Genomic DNA, 19,691 nt, shown 5'->3' on the forward strand with positions numbered 1-19,691 from the left:
TTACTGGGAAGACCTACCACCTCGGGAAGCTTTGCGTGGCTTTCCTCGGGCTCTGCCTTACCTCTCTCCGGTGGTTGACGTTGTCTGTCCTTATGCCTATGTGTGAGAGGTTTTCTCGCCTGAGTTCGCCTCCTGACGCTGACGATTTGTGTCAAGGATATGCGAGAAGTTGCCTGGCCTATGTGTCGATCTTGGTAATAGCGGGAGCGCACACTACTTTCGCCTCGTTGACCTGCGGCTTCCATTTCATCGTTGGCGCCCAAAGCAGCTTCAATGTTGTCATTCTTATCCGATAGCATACCTTGGCCAGAGCGGGGAGCGGGCTGCGGCTGTTCTGCCCCAGCACCCGTGTGAAATAAATTGTCCAAGACGGCGCTGATGCTGGTCGAGATATTCTGCAGCAGCGACGTCTTGCGTTGGCGCTCTATACTGGTGTCCGCCGTAAGCGACACTTCTGAGCTGGAACCGCCGTGACGCGCGGACGTTTTCGGATCCTCGTTTGTCGGGCTCTGACTGCCCCGGAAAGTGGTTCCCAAACCCACGCTTCTATCTCCACTCTTTCCTCTGTCTGATTTATGCACCTCCACGTACACATTAACGCTGGGCACGGGTTGCTTACCGCGTCTTTGTGCGGCGATTTGCGCATGCCCAGGAGTTCTGCTCGCCGGTACGGGCGCCGTCGCGGTTGAGTTCGGCGGCGCTGCATGTGTCAGTGGTGGCGAGCCGTGCCCGTACTCGGCGACGGCGCCTGTCAGCAGTGCCGCGGTGGACTCAACATCGATCGCCTCTTTCGCCGGCGCAGCGACGTACGTGGAGTCGCCCATGTCCTTCCGAAACCAACCCTCGGGACGTTGACGCGACACGGCGTGCTTCTTCGTCGAGCCCGTGGCTGCCGAAGGTTTCTGGGAGCGACAGGCGCGTTCGTGGCGTTCCCGGGGCTTCGGTAGCGGCTGTCGGCGGCTGGTCGCCAGCGCTGCGACTTTCAAGGGCCGCCTCGGTGCTGCTACGAGCGTGACCCCCTCCGATGCATCGGTGGGTGGCAGAGCCGGCGGAAACGCTGCCTCGTCGTCTTCGCCGTGGCGCCCCGTCACCGTTCTCCGAGAAGAGGCCGGAGGCTCCTCGATTCGTCTCGGCGGGGGTGAGGGCTTCGGCGATCTCTTGCGAGTGCTTGCGACCGGCGTTGGACCGGCACCTCGACTTTGGTCGCAGCGGGGGAAGACGGGCGGACGACTGCTTCGAGCTACGCTGGGACGACGTCCTTCCATGATGCCACTGAACGAGGGAGCAGCGACGGATCAGTGTCTGCCGCAGGATTCGAGGACACGCGCGAGGTATCCTTGGCTTCGTCGCGCGGCGAGTGCGCGTGCGTTTCTCGGTAATGTTGATGGTGATTCCTTCAGATGGTGACGATGATGATCTCCAGAGTATGTCACATGCCCACAACGGAGAATAGGCCAAGAAGCAGGTGGTACAATTGAAATAAGAATAAATAAATAAATTGCGCATGTGCCGCAGCACGAAATGCACAAGAATAGGAGGACGCTAAAGAAGGAAATAATTTGAACTGTATTAGTAAGTTACCAGTATTAGTAACTTAGCACTTAGTACCGTAAGAAAAAGAAAAGCCACTGTTACCGAGAGGAAAGCCTTGGCAAGCCAGAAAAGACGCAAGAACGAAAAACAGGTTGCAACACCGCTTTGGAAGGTCGCAGCACAGACAGCATTTGCCTAATGGATCTTGACAACGTCCATTCTGGCTTAGTTAATGTTTTATGGGTAAGGATGGACTACATTGTACCTTAATGGAGTCAAATTGACTGAACTTGGCAAGCTTCAAGGACATTTACCGAGCCACAACAGCCCAAGTACGACAAATCTCTTTCAAATCCCCGACGTCGCATTGTCGTACAGCGGCAGAGGGGTCGGCGCAAACATTCAGGAATTCATCACGTCAGCATATTCATGTAATACTAGAGTGTTTTAGCATCTTACCATGATTGTTACTGGTACAGGCTGCCGCAACTGCGCACGCGCATAGTTTACCGGGCTCCGATAAAGTTTACCTGGAATGCTCCCGCTGTACACCGTGTTTGCGTAACAACATGGAAGCACCCAGGCTGCTCGCTTCGATCCTATAGATCACCCGTCCCACTTGCTCACCGTCACGACAGCAAGAAATAAGTGGTAAAATCAGATCGCTTAGTCTTATCCCTTTGCCCAGGACAATCTTCTTTCGCTCAAGACAAAGTATGAACCTCGCTGTTATTTTGTTGCTACAATTGAGAGCGCTCGTTTATTTTTGAGCTGCTTGGCCTAAAGCGACGGCACCGAGACGTGAAAGTGTGTCGATTTGCACCTAACAGATGGTGCCACTTGACAATGCGACGTCGATCAACGCTAAATGCTGGTCACCTAACCGACCGCATTTTTCTTTTCTGGAAGTGGTTACTAGGTAATGATGTCCCCGATACGACAACCCTCCGTGTGAAGTCAGTCAGGAAGACCCTGTCTTCAAAAAGCTCATTTCAGGACACCTGGCTATGTCGATTGGGTAAAGTCAGGACTCAGGACATTTACTCGAAAGTAGGGACTGTCCCACTAAATTGGGGACGGTGGCTAAACCTACCATAAACGCCGCCGACAGTGGTGGTGAGGCACGGAACGTAGCCTTCACTGCACAAGCAGAGGATGCGTAATAAATACGATTAAAACATTACTCACGTGTCCGCTATTCCAAAAGAAAACTTGGACTCGGCTGTTGTGTTGTTGGATTTGCCAGTGAGAGGTCGACAGCGCGTGCTTTATAAATGTGGGGAGAGGGGTAGAAAGTTTACTTGCCCCTCCCCACTCTTGACTGGTGGGGCTTGGGAGAGGGGGGTGCAAGTGCCTCCCTTGCGCCCCGCCCACCGGTATTGTCAAATGAAAACTGTCTATAACCAAATGAGCCTGCGGAAGCCAAATGGCGATTTACGATCTGCTATCCTTTTCGTTACTTCACCTGGAACAGAAGATAAACTACTATGGAAATGCAGTACGACGACGGTTTCGATGCCTGCTCGCAAAAGTTTTCTTTTGAGCATCGTGGGCTGGTTTCATTCTGCAGCTTTTCTTGCTGCACTTGACGGAATGCCAGTTTTCTCCTTCTCAAGTTCGGCAGTTTATTTCCTTCAGTTTCGTTGGAATGAAATGGATGGATGGATACAACTTTCTTGTACGTCCGGCAAGGTTTAACGCGACCCGGGCTCAGGTCTCCCACGAAGGAACGTCAAGGCCCTGCCTCAACGCCGCCTCACGGGCTTGCTGGACTGCCCACATCTGGATTCCGAGGTCTGGGCTGTGCAGAGCGGCGGCCCACCTCGACGACAGGGTCTCCGGAGTAACTGCCATCCCTCCTATAACTACATTGCACTCCCATAGCAAGGAATGAAATGATCGAGATTACTCTTCTGTTTGTGCCGTGAGGCCAAAAAAAAAACAAAAAGATCACTCACCAGCGCGTCGTCTTGGCAGGTGGTTCGCGAGTCCGCCTGTATGATCCGAGAGTAGAGACAGGCGAAGTACTCCCGCTTCAGCAGGTCCCAGCCTGACTGCGAATAGGGCGCGCGACTTGTTTATTTACGAGCTCGCTCCTGGACCCCTCTGTGGGGAGAACAACCGTACGACGTGCGGTTGAGGGCCCACTTACGATGTCCTTGAACTCGAAGCTGTCGTCTGAGCACCCCTCGATGACGGCGTTCACTGCGTTGCGAACAAGGCGAACAATCGTTTGGAGGATTTGACGCTGCAGGCTGTTTGGAAATGCATCACGAAAATGACCGCTGCACCGTCAAGACCGCGATAGAGGCAAATAAGAAATGCTTTAAGAAAGGAGAGAGAAGCCACACTTTCTTGGCTCTCTTCGACCGCGCAAGTAAAACCAATTAAGAAGCAGTTGATGGGCTGGCCTTCCACGTCTCCGTATTAACACCACACCTTATCAGTCATACATCTTCAAGTTCCGTTCTGATTGACGCCTGACTAACGTTTTGCTCACTGCGGGCCCCAAAGAAATGCTGAGTGGCGTGCAAATGTCGGAGTGGCGTCAGGTTGCGTCCACTTTCTCAAGCTTTCTTTCTTTCTTTCTTTCTTTCTTTCTTTCTTTCTTTCTTTCTTTCTTTCTTTCTTTCTTTCTTTCTTTCTTTCGTTTTGTATTGGTAGCAATCAACTGTTGTAAGGAGCTACACAAACAACTTGTTTCCTTTAACGTAATCTATCTTTACGTTTTTTGCTCTTTTGTCATTTTTCCGTTGTGCCTAAAGTGACGCGAAAGTTTCGACGACAATTGTCGGTGCCTCTCTTGCCGAGTGTGCTATTCCTGCTTCGGCGTCCCAGCAGACACGTGACAATAAAATAAATAAATAAATAAATAAATAAATTGTACCATCTTTCTATAGTTACTCGATATAGAACACTATCGTTGCTCTATTGCAGTATGGCCCCCTTTTTTGTAAAAGGTGCAGAACAGCCGTATGGCGGGCGCCTTCGAGAAGCGCTACCTTGTTCTCTTGCGACTGCTGTTATACCGAGAATGTGAGTCGTTCGCACGTGAGTTCGTGCCCGCGTGATCTCCCAATGAGCGCACCAGTGGCGGTTACGCATCGCCGTGCGTAGCGAACGCCTAGCCCGCAGCTGCCGTTTGCAGATATATCTCATTAACGGAGAGAAGAGTTATTTGTACTCGTCACGTGTGAGCGAGCCGCAGCGGGCTCGTGTGCGAGGAGATGGGGACGCCCTACGTGGTGGTCAATCGGAAGAGACGGGCTACGTCACTTCAGGGAATACTTCTCGGGTCTTCTCGAGCAGTCTACTGGATTGTGCCTCGCATGGATAGTGATTTCATCGTTTGTTCTGAGAAGAAATACCTTTTTGCTCCTGCTGTTGTTGTTAACATGGTGGACAGAGATAGTTTACGCACGCAAAAGTATACATAAGGTGGCTGCAGGTGATAAGTTACCTCAGCCTATATATCTTACGACTGCTGCGAATACGCGCAAACACGCTTTATATATGGTATTTCGACGGCAGCATTTTTTTTTCTGGTGTCATATCTTGCTGAATTGGAATGCTACTCTAATGGGAAGTACAGTTGGCGTGTAAAAATGAAGGGGCGCGGAAAAAAGAAAGGCTGAGCAGCGGCATGCTGACCTGGACTAAAACTGGCAGCATGCGTGATGCACAAATTGCGCGGGAATTCAGCTTTTTAGAGATACCTATGCACCGTGAGCATTTCTCATCGATAGTACGGTCACTGTGTTTAGAGGTACACTAAAGAGAGAGAGAGAAAAAAAAAGAAATATATTTTAAGTGTATTAGCAGGTTACCTTTACACAATATCAAGAAAAAAGTTACTCTTACCGCAGCAACATGCTCGGGAAGCCAGAAAAGATTAAAAAGAAGGGGGGAAAAAAAGAAACGAAAGATATGAGCGGCGCCGCCGCCGTGAAGTTCCCGCACCTGCGCTTCCTGACGTCATGAATATTGACGGTGCCTTCACGGGCCTAGTTAATTTCTTTTGATCGGTAAAGATGGACTATATTGCATTATAAAGCAGCCAATGACTGAACTTAACGAGCTAGAATAAATTTTACTGAGCCTCGACGATAGAATCACAGTAAAACCTCGTTAGAACGAAATTTAAATGGGAGCTGCAATCCGTTATATCCGTTACATCGTTATATCCGTTAACTGTACTGCAGTATGAACCTCTATGGGGATTTCTAACGGAATTTCACTTCGTTATAGCTATTATTTAGTTATATCCCGTTTCGTTATAACGATGTTTTATAGCTTTGGAATGATTTACGCCACTCTGGCGCTGGTTAGGCACGAATTTTAGGAAGTGAAACTGACCTTGATTTTCACTTCTAATAACCAGCCTGTTACCGCGAAATTAACGAGAATACATAGTTTTGAAACATTAATTGTTGGTCTAAGCTGACTTGTTTCTGTTTAGTATCCACTTAAGCTGGCTGAAGTATAGATTTAAAACGCTCTCGTTTATATCTCTTGCAAGGAGCCGTAGAAATTGTGCTTACTATTATGTTAGGGGCTGTAGAATTGTTCTGTGTATGACCGTATGTTCTTTTCCTTCTTTTTTGACAACCTAGGCATCTGTAGGTGGGAAAGTCTCGCATTGTGTCAGGTGCCGTACAACACACGGGCTTCCGGCGCCATTCTAGGCCTGACGCATGCCGTGGCGACCGTGGTATGGCATTCGCAGGTGTTATAGCACTCATTCATACGTAACACACACACACAACCACATAGGTATACATGTGTGTGTACTGTATAGCTGGCTCCTGTTCTGATATGCCTTGTGCTGCACGTATGTCATGACGCCGCGTTCTCTCTTTCGTTTAATTATCTTTCTCGTCTGGCTCATTACGTGCCTTCTGTCGAGGACGTTGTTGTAAGCAATCACGTGGCGCTTTCATTTTTTTGTTTTGTTTTTTTCGGTCGATGCAGTCGGAAGCAGTATGGAGAAAAGTTTGCTTTCGTGTAGTTGGTAATTAAAACGATAATTAGTGCCATGGTAATTATTTAAGTGAGTAGTGGCCGCCTCGAGTTATTTAGGTCGAGGGTTGTAAGTGTGCTGTCTGCCACGGGCAATTGTACATATTTGGCGCAGATATCGAGGCACTTTGCGTATATTTGCGTGCTTCTTTCACGATCGAAAAAACACTTTTATGTAGCATGTACTGGGCAACAGAAAGCTATATAGGGAGTTTTTCATGATGCTCCACAATTTTTCTATTGCCACTTTTAATCTAATTATAATGTTTGCGAAGTTGATTAATTCATTAAGATCAATTATGTAATTAGGCGGAATGCAAAAGAACATATCTGAGTATCTCCAAGCGACGGCATACAAATTGCCGGATATGTGGAATCACTTTTGACCCTTTGCGAAAGTTCAGCAGTGATTGTTCGTCTGGTTTTTTTTCTCTTCTGTCAGTACGCGAGGGACGATTTTGCATCCGATTTTGTTTCCGTGTTCGTAAATCGTTGAGTAAGGTCCGATGACGCGTAAATCCCGGTCGAATTTCACTTGTGACATGCGTGCCGCAACAAGGCAGTTTTCAACGTTTCCAGCGATGTGTGGCGAAAATGAGAAAATTTGCGGCCGCAAGTTGGAACCAGCTAGAGCAAGACAGGGGTAATTGGCCGTCGCTGGGAAATGTGTGCAGTGGACATAAAAATAGGCTGATGACAACGGCGACTTTGTTGACAGGCGACCGACTGTGGGTTTGTCTTGCACCGAATCTGTGCTCTCCCGAAACCTTTGGTGCCATTCGCTGACACGACTGCTCGATGATGTTTCGTCACCACGTACTTCCTAAACATGTAACGTGCTATCTTGGCAGGTCGAGCTATCAGCTTGTGCGAAAGCTGTACGTCTTTGTTAAAGCGCACTCACGTGGGCATGTGCAGGGGATATTTCTGTAAGCTGCGCCATTCCGTTCCAGGAGGTTAACGCTTATTGTTTGGACTAACATATACTGGCAACCATTTGGAAATGCCGTATTCCTGACTCGAGCACCGATATCGGAGTATTCGGAGAAATGAGCTCACAGTGCCATTGTATCAACCTGGCTCTGCGAGCTTCCTTTAGTTTCTGGGTTAATGGCGTTCAACCTGCGAAGTGCCGACAAAGCATTTGACAGCTTCGATTACAGCAGAACTCCTATTTGCTTCAGGAACTGGAGCAATAGCGCTCTCGGTCGCTGCTTTATTGACAGTCACCACGAAGGTTGATGAGCTTCTTGCTTAGCACGTTTCCCAGATCCAGAGCTCAAGAAGGCTGATGTCATATTTGTTTGCTTTCGCAACTTATCCGCCGCGCTGCTAGCTCCGAAGTCAAGTTCTCCCCAAACTTGGATACAGAACTTTCCTAGATTTCCCTAAATTTTTGTAAGATAGCGGTTGCTCGGGATGCCGATACGGTTTCTCGAAAGATACTTTTGTTATGCGAATAGACTGAACATTATTAGTTTAACCTTATTTCCAAGCTTGTTTTAAAATATTTAGAGAATGAAGCCTATGCACTAAGGCTGAAATGATGTTGCAGTGAAGCTTGTGCTAACTTTACAGCCTCCTATTTGCTTGAAGCCCCCATATTCACACAAGAAGACGTCAGCACGGTTACGTTCTGCTCTACATGCAAAACTAGCTTGGACAACAATAAAGTGCCAAGATTGATACTATTTTTTTTCTCGAATTGCAAGGAAGATAAGCGCCTTACCAGCCCTACAGAATGTCGCAATGTCACACGGTGTGCCACCTCACGACACCAGTATAAAGCATGTGCAATCAATTTTTCTTGCATACCGTGACGTACAGACGTAGCGCCACCACGCTTACGTGCTTACACAGCATTTCGAGCGAAGCAAGTAGATGGGCGGCCATTCTTTTTTCTTCCTCGACAAAGCCACTGTTACTTCACCTGGGACTCCATCAAGGGGCACATAAATTGACAGCGTAGCTGTGCTCCATTATCGAGCGTTCACTACGCTGCGGTGTGACCACAAGTCATACGTTGCATGCTAATGCGAAGGTAATTTGCGGTGACTGAAATCAAAACACGGTTGTAAAGTCAGCAGTTCACGTCACGTCAGCAGCCAGGTATTGGCCATCATTGCGGCGTCACGTCATCCTCCACGTAATTTCCCTTGCGTTGGCAGCACTGCAGTTATTGCCCTGTTTCTCGCGCTATAACCACGGTGTTGCTCCCTTATATGCGATACAGTGATTGTGACAAAGTGGCGCTTCTAAATTTTCATTTATTGTATTGCTTTCTAGAGTAACCATTTTAGCCACTGAACATAAAGTCATTAGAAAGACTGCGACGTAGGCCCTGCTCCTCCGCCAATGCTGCATGACATTGCTCACGAGCCTCGTGGCTTCAGAGTGATAATAAATCTGAGAAGTCGAACATGCGGCAGTGATTGAGCGGAGGGGAAAACAAGTCGCATTAACAATATATCGGGGAAAACATAGGTCCGTTGTGTGCTTGTGAATGACGTAGCTACAGTGCCTAGTACTGTATATGCTGTGCAGTATAACATAGGCGTCCAATCATCATTTCGTGCGCTCATGAAAAAAATTGGCTATAAACTTCGCCGAGATATGTGAAAAGCATAGCCAGTTGGCCGGTCTCAAATATGAACCGCCATACGCTCCAGAAGAGTAGCCGATTTGGCGGAAAGTGGCCACGAACGGCAACACTAACATGGTTCACGTCACACTGCAATGTGAAGTAATGTACGCCCTTGAAACTGCGTATGGGTGTAAATCGGTTTATCCCTCACACTTACGTTCTTTGGGGAGTCACTTTCTGGAGTCACTGTTACTCCCTTTTGAGGTGGATAACTCACCCTTACACACTTTGGAGTCACTCTTACACCTTTGGGCTGTGAGGGTGGGAGCTATAGTTTGATTTACACCCTTATTCACTATTAATGGTGTAAATTATGTTACAGTGTAGGTGTGCTCCATTTATCTCTCTGTTCGGAATTTGTGTTCGTCCCGTCACTCGTGTAACGACCAACTAAATTAATGCGCGAACTAGCTGAACAGTGGTTTGCTATCAAGAAAGGTCTGTCACATAGCTACATGCAAAAAAAAATGCAACACAAGGAATGCAAATACAAAAAAGCTACCTTATTGTTTAATTGGCTTGTGGCGTATGTTATTGATTTATTGCAAGGGGGATTTTTTTTCATGCGTCATCGGCGCATGCCGCCCGCTTCAGGACCAGCTCGAACGGGACGCGCGGGGCATAGAGGCAAGACACGGCCTCTGAGATCGCCGCGCAGGTTTCCGAACCTTGTCTAGTAACGTTGGGTTTACCTGAATGCGCCGTCTCAGAGACCATGAGTCATTGAGCTCGTTTGCGAACACTGTTGTCGCTGTATGAGAGCGCGTAGTCCCGTGTTATTTTGTTCTATTATTTCTATTAAACGCGGAAGAAAGAGCCACGCGTAATGTAACGCGCTACTAGCGCCGCAAGACAATTCAAAATAATGTTTTCCTAAACACTATCAACTAGCGTTGATATACCTGCCGTGCCCTAAGTATAAAAGTTAGTTAAATATTTGTTACAAACTAACTAGGAAGAACAAAAATAAAAGAACGTTTCTATAAGTTGATTCTAACAAAGTGCAGTTAGTTTCACCCGTATCGTCTTTTCTTAAACTTGGTGCATGAAAGCTGGGACACCCGGTATACCGTATTTGCTTGTTAAGGCCTGCATTTATTTTGTAAATCTTTATCGGGTGTGGGCCTTATATACATAAGGAAAGCTTATGGCTACTCACTCAAGCCTCCAACTGTGCTGACTCTCCTATTCAAATAAATGCAACCGTGCACTGGCGGCTGGCTATGAAAACATTTATTTACCGAGCGATTTTCCGGACACGGACAAGTGCCATCTTGTAGCGGCTTGCGGGAATAGAGGATATACAAAACCTGCAACTTCACTTCTCCACACACCTTCTTTGACTAAGATGGCGGACCACGGGATAGTATCGTAACTGATCAACATGCATGACCAGTGACGTCATTCCTGCCACCATCCGTTCCAGGCGCCGTTGAGGCTACACATTAACAGCTAACAATTAGGCCTACAGCGCGAATTGTGAGTAATATTCCCCAGTAGGCATACACGCCGAGAAGCTTATGCTGTTAGGGTTGTAAGTGATAGCGTAAGGTCAAACTGATGCGGTTATACGTGCACTGTTATAGGCATACGTCAAAACAGGGTCAGCCATTAGTGAATGCCTAAATAACAAAGACTTTCAGTGCAATCTTTAGCTAACGCTGAAGTCTTCGCAGACATCGTTCAAGTGTGCAGAAATTCACACGCACACGGCTGAAAACTTTTAGAAGACTTCCTGCCGTGGATGTCGTGGCACCCGCAGACTCTATATGCCAAGGTTCAGTGCGAATTTGGTAATTAATTAGGAGTTCCAAGTTATCACCGCACACTCTTAAGGGAACCGAGTATACAAGACTTACTCGGTTCCCGCAATGTTTCAGACAACCTACAAGCACTGCTTGAGCATGCATGACCAGAATAGCAAGTCTATTAGCCGACGTCATCACTGGATCTGATCTAAACGGTACCACGCACTCTCTATGGAAAACGCGGTATTAGGTACGGAAGAGCGGATTCCAATACGAGGACACGCAGCGCTTTTGAGTTGACGAGATGCCACCCCCGGTGAACAGAGATGCGACATCTATAGCGTGGCCAATGCGCATCGGCGCACAGATGCTTTTGTCACGCGGTAACACGTCACATTGTCAAATCGGTTGTGCATATATATGCAAAAATAGTGTTCCGTTAGCTAGTCTGATCGCCAAACGTATGAGCATATAAATTTTTGACAACCAATAGAATTGCTCCTGTAGTGCTTGTATTCTATAATTGTTAATGCACTGTGGCCTGAAAGGACAGGCTCTCGCAGGAAATGATTTTAACAGCTTACACTGTAAACGAAGAGTTGTCGGACGCTTACACCACGTAGCAGTCCGAGCAACGTTTTCGTACACTGTTTCCCAATGGAATAAGCTGCCCGAAGCGATGGTATCTGTAGGTACCGCGCCTTCGGGCAACATGCTTCCAAAAATAAGTTCGACACGACGCTGAAGAACCGCCTGAATATGTTTGAAACTTCATCATGACTAGGTTATATTTCGTGCTTTTAAAGGTTGTGCGAGCATAGCAGCGTTTGGATTTTGAATTTGTTTTTTTTCTCTACTGTTCATGCTTATTTGCTTGTGCATGTACCGATTTGTGTCGTACAATATCGGCCTGTGGGCGATTATATAGTACATCGAATAAAGTGACGTTAAGAGACAGGAAGATAGCGGTGTGGGTCAGAAAGCAAGCGGGTATACAGCCGATATTCTAACTAGCATTAACAGAAAAAAAAATAGATCTGGGCAGGCCATGTAATGCGTAGGATGGATAACCGGTGGACAATTAGCACTTCACAACGGGCGCCAAGAGAAGGAAAGTGCAGTCGAGGCTTGCAGAAAACTGGTTGGGGTGATGAAATTAGAAATTTGCAGGTGCATGTAGGGATCGGTTGGCGCAGGACAGGGGTAATTGGTGATCGCAGGGAGAGGCCTTCGTCCTGCAGTGGACATAAATAGGCTGATGACGATGTATGATGGAATAAAGATATGCATATAGCCCGTGCTTATAGCACTGCATGCCGGGCCCGCTGACAAGCGTACTTACGCCAACTGCAGGACGGCGGGATGTCTCCGCCTTGCGCATGCGCGGACACGGCCGCTATGCTGGCGACGAGCGTTACCAGCGCCGAAGTCCAAAGAGTGCCGGAAGACGCCATAGCGGTCGGCCGCGTGTCGTAGTTGTTCCGCATGTCCCTCGCTGTGGGCACCGAATGCGCCGCTGCTCTTCGCCTTCCGTTCTCCTTGTGGACGGTCGCGGTGCTGCTCTGCTTGTTTCGCGGCCAGCGAGCAGCCCGGCCGCGATGACTGACGGGAGGACTCGGGCGGCGCGGCGTTGCGGTCTTAAATATTCGTTTTTTTTTTCTTTCGTGCGCGCGTTTGCGTGCCCCGTCCTTCGAGGCGCGCAACGTGATCCCGCGCTAACGAGATGACGCGCCAACGTCGCCGGCACATTATACTCTTTTCGCTAAGTGGAGCGCGGAGAGAGAGCACTGCGAGTATGCGAACATACTTCTCGAGGCGGCCGCCATCTTGCTTTCCATGGTCCGGCTTTTCTTCATTTCTTCTTTTTTTAGCTCACACTTTCTTTCGGCTTTTGTTTTGGTTGTACTTGTTTTGAGAGGAAAGTAGAAATCGTGTACAATAGAGGTCAGGGTCCGTATACTCATGTTGGACATAGTAGTAACGAAGGTAGCCATCGCAAATGGCAAACAGCCCTTACGAGTGAAAAAGCTTTGAAAATTGGACCTCAGAGTACGCGTTTTAGCCCCTCCGTAAACGTATTAATGTTTACAAAATGCCGGGTTACCGCATAGTTCTACGGCATTAGATAATTTTAGTGCGTCCGGTATTCCGGCAAGCGCGGGCGGTTTGCCGGATTAGCGGGGGAGTAAACGTGAGCGAGCAGATTGGTGGTGCCAGCTGGCGGTGCAAAGCTCCAACCATATATATACAGAGCCAATTACTATATTCTCCTTAGCTGCTGGTGTAAATTTTCGACAGCGGCGTAATCGTGTTCACAATTACGCCGCTGCCAAAAATTTGCACCTGCAGCGACATGGTAGGTTACTGCAGTTTTGGCTCTGTGTTTGTCTGGTTTAGCTTTACGCCATCAGGCGGCTGGAATCGCTCCGGCCGCTCACGTTTACGCCCCCGACCATCCGGCAATCGCTCAAACCACTCCGGTTTGCCGGAATAGCGGACACGCTAAAAGTCCCTAGTGACAGCGCCGGTAGCGACATTTTGCGACGGAGAGTTTGTAACCGAAGAGCGCACTAAGCTAATACTGCAGTGACCTACCATACTGACTGGAAAACTAAGCACGAATAAATTACACAAAGACGCATTGATCAGGCGACCTATCCCATATATTTCGTAACTACTGGTTCTTCGGTTTGTGTGGCGTTGGTAGCCTCATAATCGTTGCTGTACTTGTATGATTTTCCGCCGGCAACACTCACGCGTCCCAAAAATGTTTTTAACGCATTGTAGTTGCACAAAGCGTCACAAGATGGCGCCACCAGCTTTGCTCCTGTCGCCGTCCACGGTTTCGGTAAGCCCGTAATCTGTAAACTGTATTTTACGGACGCTGAAGCTCTTTAGTCACAAACCTTATTTCACGTACGAGCGTTTCATGATTGGCCGCCGTTCTTTCGCCAGCCGCTCATCGTATCGAAAGGAGCGATAACCGCAGGCGACTGTCGCCGCGATAGCGAGTCCCAGACACCACTAACATGAGATCTAACGTGAGATAAATTTTATGAATGCGGGTGCTGATATTCCTCGAGAAATTCCCATTGTTCAATTCGTCTCTGTGTAAAGGCAGAAAATCGTTTTGTGCTGAGGACCCCGCAACCTTCCTGTCGGAAACTACAACGGTAGTTACAACGCCTCTGACACACTGTTGAATAAGTAGAAAAGTTTTCAAATATAGAAAGGCCTACCATTGAGGTTTTCTAAATCACGTACCGGTTTATGTGACTGGGCCTTGGAAGTACTGACAACATATTTTTTCCTTAGTTTTTGTTTAGTTTGTTTAGCTTCCTGCACCGTTTCCTTTCATTTGTTAACTGATCAATCTTCGTCGCTATATTAAAAATCTGGTACATCCTAGTCCAGTTTCGTGTCGACCGGTTTCCTTTATTGCGATAACAACCATTACGGTCACTCAAGGCACGTTCACGCCGCTGCTTTACCTTGTTATAGCTATGTTATTTATAGTTACGTTATCTAAGTTATGTTATAGCCATGTTTGTTGTGTCATTATTTATTCCTATTACTGCGATAGACATTCGCGGAGCCTTCGCACCGCCGCCGCCGCCGTCGTCGTCGTCGTCGTGCTGTCACGGTATAGACGGCGCATGCTCGGCTCGCGCCTAGCAAGTTAGGTCCCTAGAAACGCTCAGTGCATTTGGCTGCGAATGAATGAATGAAAAACTTTATTTTCACAGAGGAAGTATCCCGGCGAAGGTGGAGCCCTCAGTCCAGTGCCCCTTTGGAAAACAACGAGGCCAAGTGGACGTGCTGTTTGAATCGATAGTTTCCAACTGTGCTGGCTATGAATAATTGTGAACAATTCGTTATTCTAATTTCTCAGGATCGTTTATTACAAACGAGTGCTGCTCGAGTGATTGGCCGAGACACATTATTTTATTCTGGTGACGCTGATAAAAAAATAAAAGTTCGAATGCATATCTGCGACTATAACTTCACAAATGAACTTCCCTTTATACGGGTTGCAACTTCAGCTGGAATTCCACTCTGCCGGTTACAGACGGGAAATACGGTACAACACACATTTCTCGTGTACACAGAGATCTCGTTCTGCCTATGCGAGCGGCAGAAAGCAATTAAAAGTTACATTAACTTATTTTGAAACTACAACCATAAATCAACATTACTGTGTCGCCAGGACCTGAAATAAAAGTGGTGGCATGATTTTTCCGTATGAGTCTCTACCATATATTCACTGCCGTAACTGTCACTAATTAATGCTGCCTGCACTCTTGCTGTGTGAGGCACATTTTCTTAGGTTGACAATTATGTAGACTACATACTTTCCTGTTGAATATATAGGTTCACTCCTACGCGATAATTACGCGCTTTTATCTGCGTTTATTTATTTATTTATTTATTAACAGTGGCTCCAGGACAGCCTTGACATTACGCACGACGGAGTGGTGCAAGGTGTCGGCTCATATATATATATATATATATATATATATATATATATATATATATATATATATATATATATATATATATATATATATGTATGTATGTATGTATGTGAAATCCTGGCGGCACAAATTCACTATCATATGCATAAGTATGGAACCATGTTTCAGTGAGTGCGATTACATCCGGTTCGTGGATGGCAATCAAGTGCTCAAGATCTATTCCTTTATTCAAAGGGCTTCTGCAGTTTATATTTAGAAGTTTCAATGAACTGAAGCTGTCTTGCTGTTACTTGTACACGTTTTCGAACGGCAACGTTATCGTTTCTTATTTCATCCCACTTGAAAAGTCTCCCGTTCACCGATACCTTTTCGAAAAGTAGCTTCACGCGTTGCTTTCTTTGCCTGTTTTCTACCGTGCTGTCCTGTAATTTTTTCTTATGTGGCGAATTTTTGTGAAAAGTCCTCCGTTACCTACAAACCAGAGTCTAAGTTTTGAACAGCTCTGAAACACAAGCAACTTTTCGCGAATATCTAGAAATTTAATTATGACAGGTCTGACTATGTTACGATGTTTTGCACCCAATATGTGACACTTTTATATGCCTGTTAAAGTCAGATTCACCTTGTCCCTGAAGAATGAGTCTTTTTGCTATCGTGCAAGCAATGCTGTGTTTCATCGGATGGCTCAGCAAAACCATGTATAATAGTGTTATTTCTTTTGCCACGATTTTCGAGGTCATCAAGTTTTTTATTCAGCGTTTCCATATTGTGCTCGACATTACTGACTTACGATTCGATGACAGCAAGCAGGGCTCAGTATAAAAGTTGATTCTCTCTCTCTCTTTTCATGGGTCGAAGCTAGATTTGCAAGAGGCGATTCCAAGTAATCGAGCTTGCCCTGAAATTGTGTTAGTGCATTGGTTAGGACTGCTTGAGCAGCACTGAATTCATTCAAACGCCTTATAATATCTTGTTGACCGTCAACAACTGCAAGAATTAGCTCACGATCAGATAAATGATCTACAACAACAAATCAGGTTCATTCACATTATTCTTAGGCACTGTGGTATTTTGACTGCCGCTATTACTACCACCAGAACCATTGGGACCAGGATTTTCTTCCACATCGCCACAACAGGCCAGCAAAGAAACACAAGGAACGAACAGCTTTCTCGAAGCTATTCCCCAAAGACCGTAGGCACGGCAGCAGACAAACATCGCTACTATGATGTTTGTCATTCATATATATATATATATATATATATATATATATATATATATGTGTGTGTGTGTGTGTGTGTGTGTGTGTGTGTGTGTGTGTGTAAATTAGATGTGGCTGTACAGGCGATGATCTGGTAGATAGCTGAAATTTGAATTAGCGCGGGATATAATATGTGACAAAGGCACAGTTTAGAGATATGACATCATGATTCTAGATTAGCAAGACCAGCACGAATTTTAATTTCGGAAGCTTTAACATGATCAGAATAGTCATAATAGATTATATTGACGAGGATCCCAAACAGAGCATGCATATTCTAATTCATTGCGGACAAATGTAAGGTAAGCTAATAATTTTACTGATGGAGGAGCGAGACTTAAGTACCGGCAGCGAAAACCGCAAGGGTGCGCATTGGCTATTACAATTACATGACGTGACCAGGTTAGAGTGCTTTAAATGGTTATGCCGATGTATTTATGTGATTCAACAGATAATACTTCGTAGTCTGATATGGTATAGCTCGCAGATTTTCGATGCGAAAGTGTCAAATTACCCACTGAGCGAAAAAGCCGGCGTCTGTAGTCTGTAGCAGCGAAACGACACCTAAATTCCCATTGGCTGCGAGGCCACGGCACGAGCGCGCTTCGACGGAGCCGAGCGCGGGAAAGGGGGATCGCCTTTGCCACGTTAGCGCGCCAGGTGTTGCGTGAGGGGAAAGGGCATCACCGCGACGCCACGACACCCTCGCTCTCAGAAGCCGGCGCGCGGTCCGTCTCTCTCTCTCTGTCTCTCACGCTCACTGGACTTAGCTGCTGCGCTCTCCCGCCGGCCTTGGTGGCCGCTGCTTCTTCTTCGGTCTCTCGGCGCGCAAGACATCGGTGGCATGTTGCGTTGGCACGCAGGCTGCTGCTGCTTGCTGGCTCGGGAAGCCCGTACCGCTATGATACATTACTCGCAGGGCAAAACTCGAAGGGCCGCTCAGCGGCGTTCAATTGGTCATTAATGCTTTCGCAATCAAAACTCACAAGAAGTGCTCAGGTGTCCTAGGATCTTTAATATTGTCTGTTGGAAGGAAAGCACTGATGCCGTTTTAGCATGTAAACTCATAAACGTTTGGTTACAGCATGATCCAGCGCGTTTGAGGTGGTATTGAAGAACTCAATGTTGGAAGTGTTTGTTATGTGACGATAAATGACAGAGTCGTCTGCGAATAAACGAACATAAGGATAGGTGTCAGTAGGAAGCGCATTTATATAAATTAGAAAGACTGGTGTCCGAGAATTGTGCCTGGTGGTATACCGAAAAGTACAGGAGATTGTGTTGATGAGCACGTGTTAGCGTATACAAACAGTTACCGGTTAGGAAGCTACGTATTCAGTCTATAGTAAAAATAAGATTAATGTTTATACAAGCAAGTTTTAGGAGCAGTCGTTACGGGACTTCGTCAAATGCCTTCTCGAAGTCTAAGAAAAAGTAATCGACAGGTATGTTTAGGCCGAGGCTACTTACAAAATAAAACTAGTTGAGTGTTGCTCGAAATATCTTTATGAATGCCATTTTGAGCACGGTGAAAAAACAAACTTATGTGATATTAAGTTTACCATCTGAGAATGAATATCATGCTTCATTAATTTAGAACAAACACTAGTGAATGAAATGGGACGATAACTGCTGCAAAAAAATAGAGGGCCTACCTTATTGAGGGGACTGGAACAATTATATATCGCACGTTTCCGCTATTTCTGTCTTCATTATATGCCCTTAGTTTCTTTTAGAAAACGTAGCCTAGCTTTCAAACGTACCGGTATCCCTCTGAGTTTTTGCCCAGAACTGACCTTTAGGATTCACAGGCTTTGATGGGCTAGTTGGCTGCTGGCTTGATGGAACATGGTAGGCGTCTGTCCTGTGTGCATTCTTCCTGTGTCCTGTCCTCATAACGCGCCGTTACAACCACGTTCCCTCAAGCCAGCAACCAACTAGCCCATCTGAGTCTGTTAATCGCTGTCCTTTCTACAGTACATTTGGCCCTGTCCCTCCTTCGGCGTCTGTCCTGTGTGCATTCTTTCTGTGGCCTGTCCTCATAACGCGCCGTTATAACCATGCTCCATCTGTCTTTTGGGACACCGCGAAGCACGTGGAACCGTCAACCTGATGGCAATGCCTTTGCATTAATGAGCCGCTGACACCTCTAGCTTCTACGCTGCTGCAGATACCGTCGCCATCTGCCATTTGTGAACAGAACTTGTCTTTGTTTATTGGAAATGTTCATAACAAGCCTCGCAACAGACTCACGGGTAATCGTGTTCGAAAACTCGTCTACGTACAATCAAATTTGAACGGGGAAGCAGCAGCGTGACTTATTCTAATGCTGCTGTGTCCGGCGAGAGCGACTTAGACACTGAGTGAACTTTTTTTCTAAGTTATCAGATTAGCAATCTTTCACAGAAGAGAACAAGCGCTAAATTCATTGTCTTGGCGTTCTCTGCTTAATAAGCTCTGCAGATTAATCCACGGTAGCTGCACAAAATTTGGGGTCAGCCCGGAAGTCATTAGGCTACCTGCGGAAGTTCGTTATATATATAGTTCAAGCTTGCGGTAAATTAAAATTTAAGTTATGTGGTTTTGCGTGCCAAAACCACGATCTGATTAGGAGGCCTGCCGTATTGGCTTACTCCAAGTTGGCGTTAAATTAAAATTTAAATTCTGTGGTTTTACATGCCAGAACCGCGATCTGATTCGGAGACACGCCGTATTGGCTTACTTCAAGTTTGCGGTAAATTATAATTTAAATTATGTGGTTTTACGTGCCAAAACCACGATCTGACTAGGAGGCACGCCGTAGTGGGGGACTCCGGTTTAATTTTGACTACCTTGAGTTATTTACGTGCACCCAACGCATGGTACATGGGTGTTTTTGCATTTCGCCCCTATCGAAATGCGGTCGCCGCGGCCGGCATTTGATCCCGCGAACTCGGGCATAGCAGCGCAACACCAAAGCCACTAAACAACCACGGCAGGTCCCGATGGTGTGCTGGTAGCGTCGGCACAGA

At 46.7% G+C, this 19,691-nt stretch overlaps 2 protein-coding genes across 2 annotated transcripts in view; one reads left to right on the forward strand and one right to left on the reverse strand.

Moving 5' to 3' along the window:
• LOC126519817 (uncharacterized) overlaps positions 1-12,572 on the reverse strand; it is a 35,351-nt gene extending 22,779 nt beyond the window's left edge. The window contains exons 1-3 of the mRNA XM_055065421.2: positions 12,287-12,572; positions 3,686-3,738; positions 3,492-3,587 (exon numbers count right to left, since the gene is read on the reverse strand). Of these exons, the coding sequence (XP_054921396.1) occupies positions 3,492-3,587; positions 3,686-3,738; positions 12,287-12,431 (294 nt within the window). The 5' untranslated portion in view covers positions 12,432-12,572. The remainder of the gene's footprint in view (positions 1-3,491; positions 3,588-3,685; positions 3,739-12,286) is intronic.
• Positions 1-15,178, forward strand: part of LOC126519810 (CAP-Gly domain-containing linker protein 4-like) — a 69,636-nt gene extending 54,458 nt beyond the window's left edge. The window contains exon 13 of the mRNA XM_055065420.2: positions 14,691-15,178. Coding sequence (XP_054921395.1) covers positions 14,691-14,779 — 89 coding nt within the window. The 3' untranslated portion in view covers positions 14,780-15,178. The remainder of the gene's footprint in view (positions 1-14,690) is intronic.
• The last annotated feature ends 4,513 nt before the right edge of the window (positions 15,179-19,691 follow it).

Source organism: Dermacentor andersoni, chromosome 11 (assembly GCF_023375885.2).
Source record: "Dermacentor andersoni chromosome 11, qqDerAnde1_hic_scaffold, whole genome shotgun sequence".
Classification (NCBI taxonomy): domain Eukaryota; kingdom Metazoa; phylum Arthropoda; class Arachnida; order Ixodida; family Ixodidae; genus Dermacentor; species Dermacentor andersoni.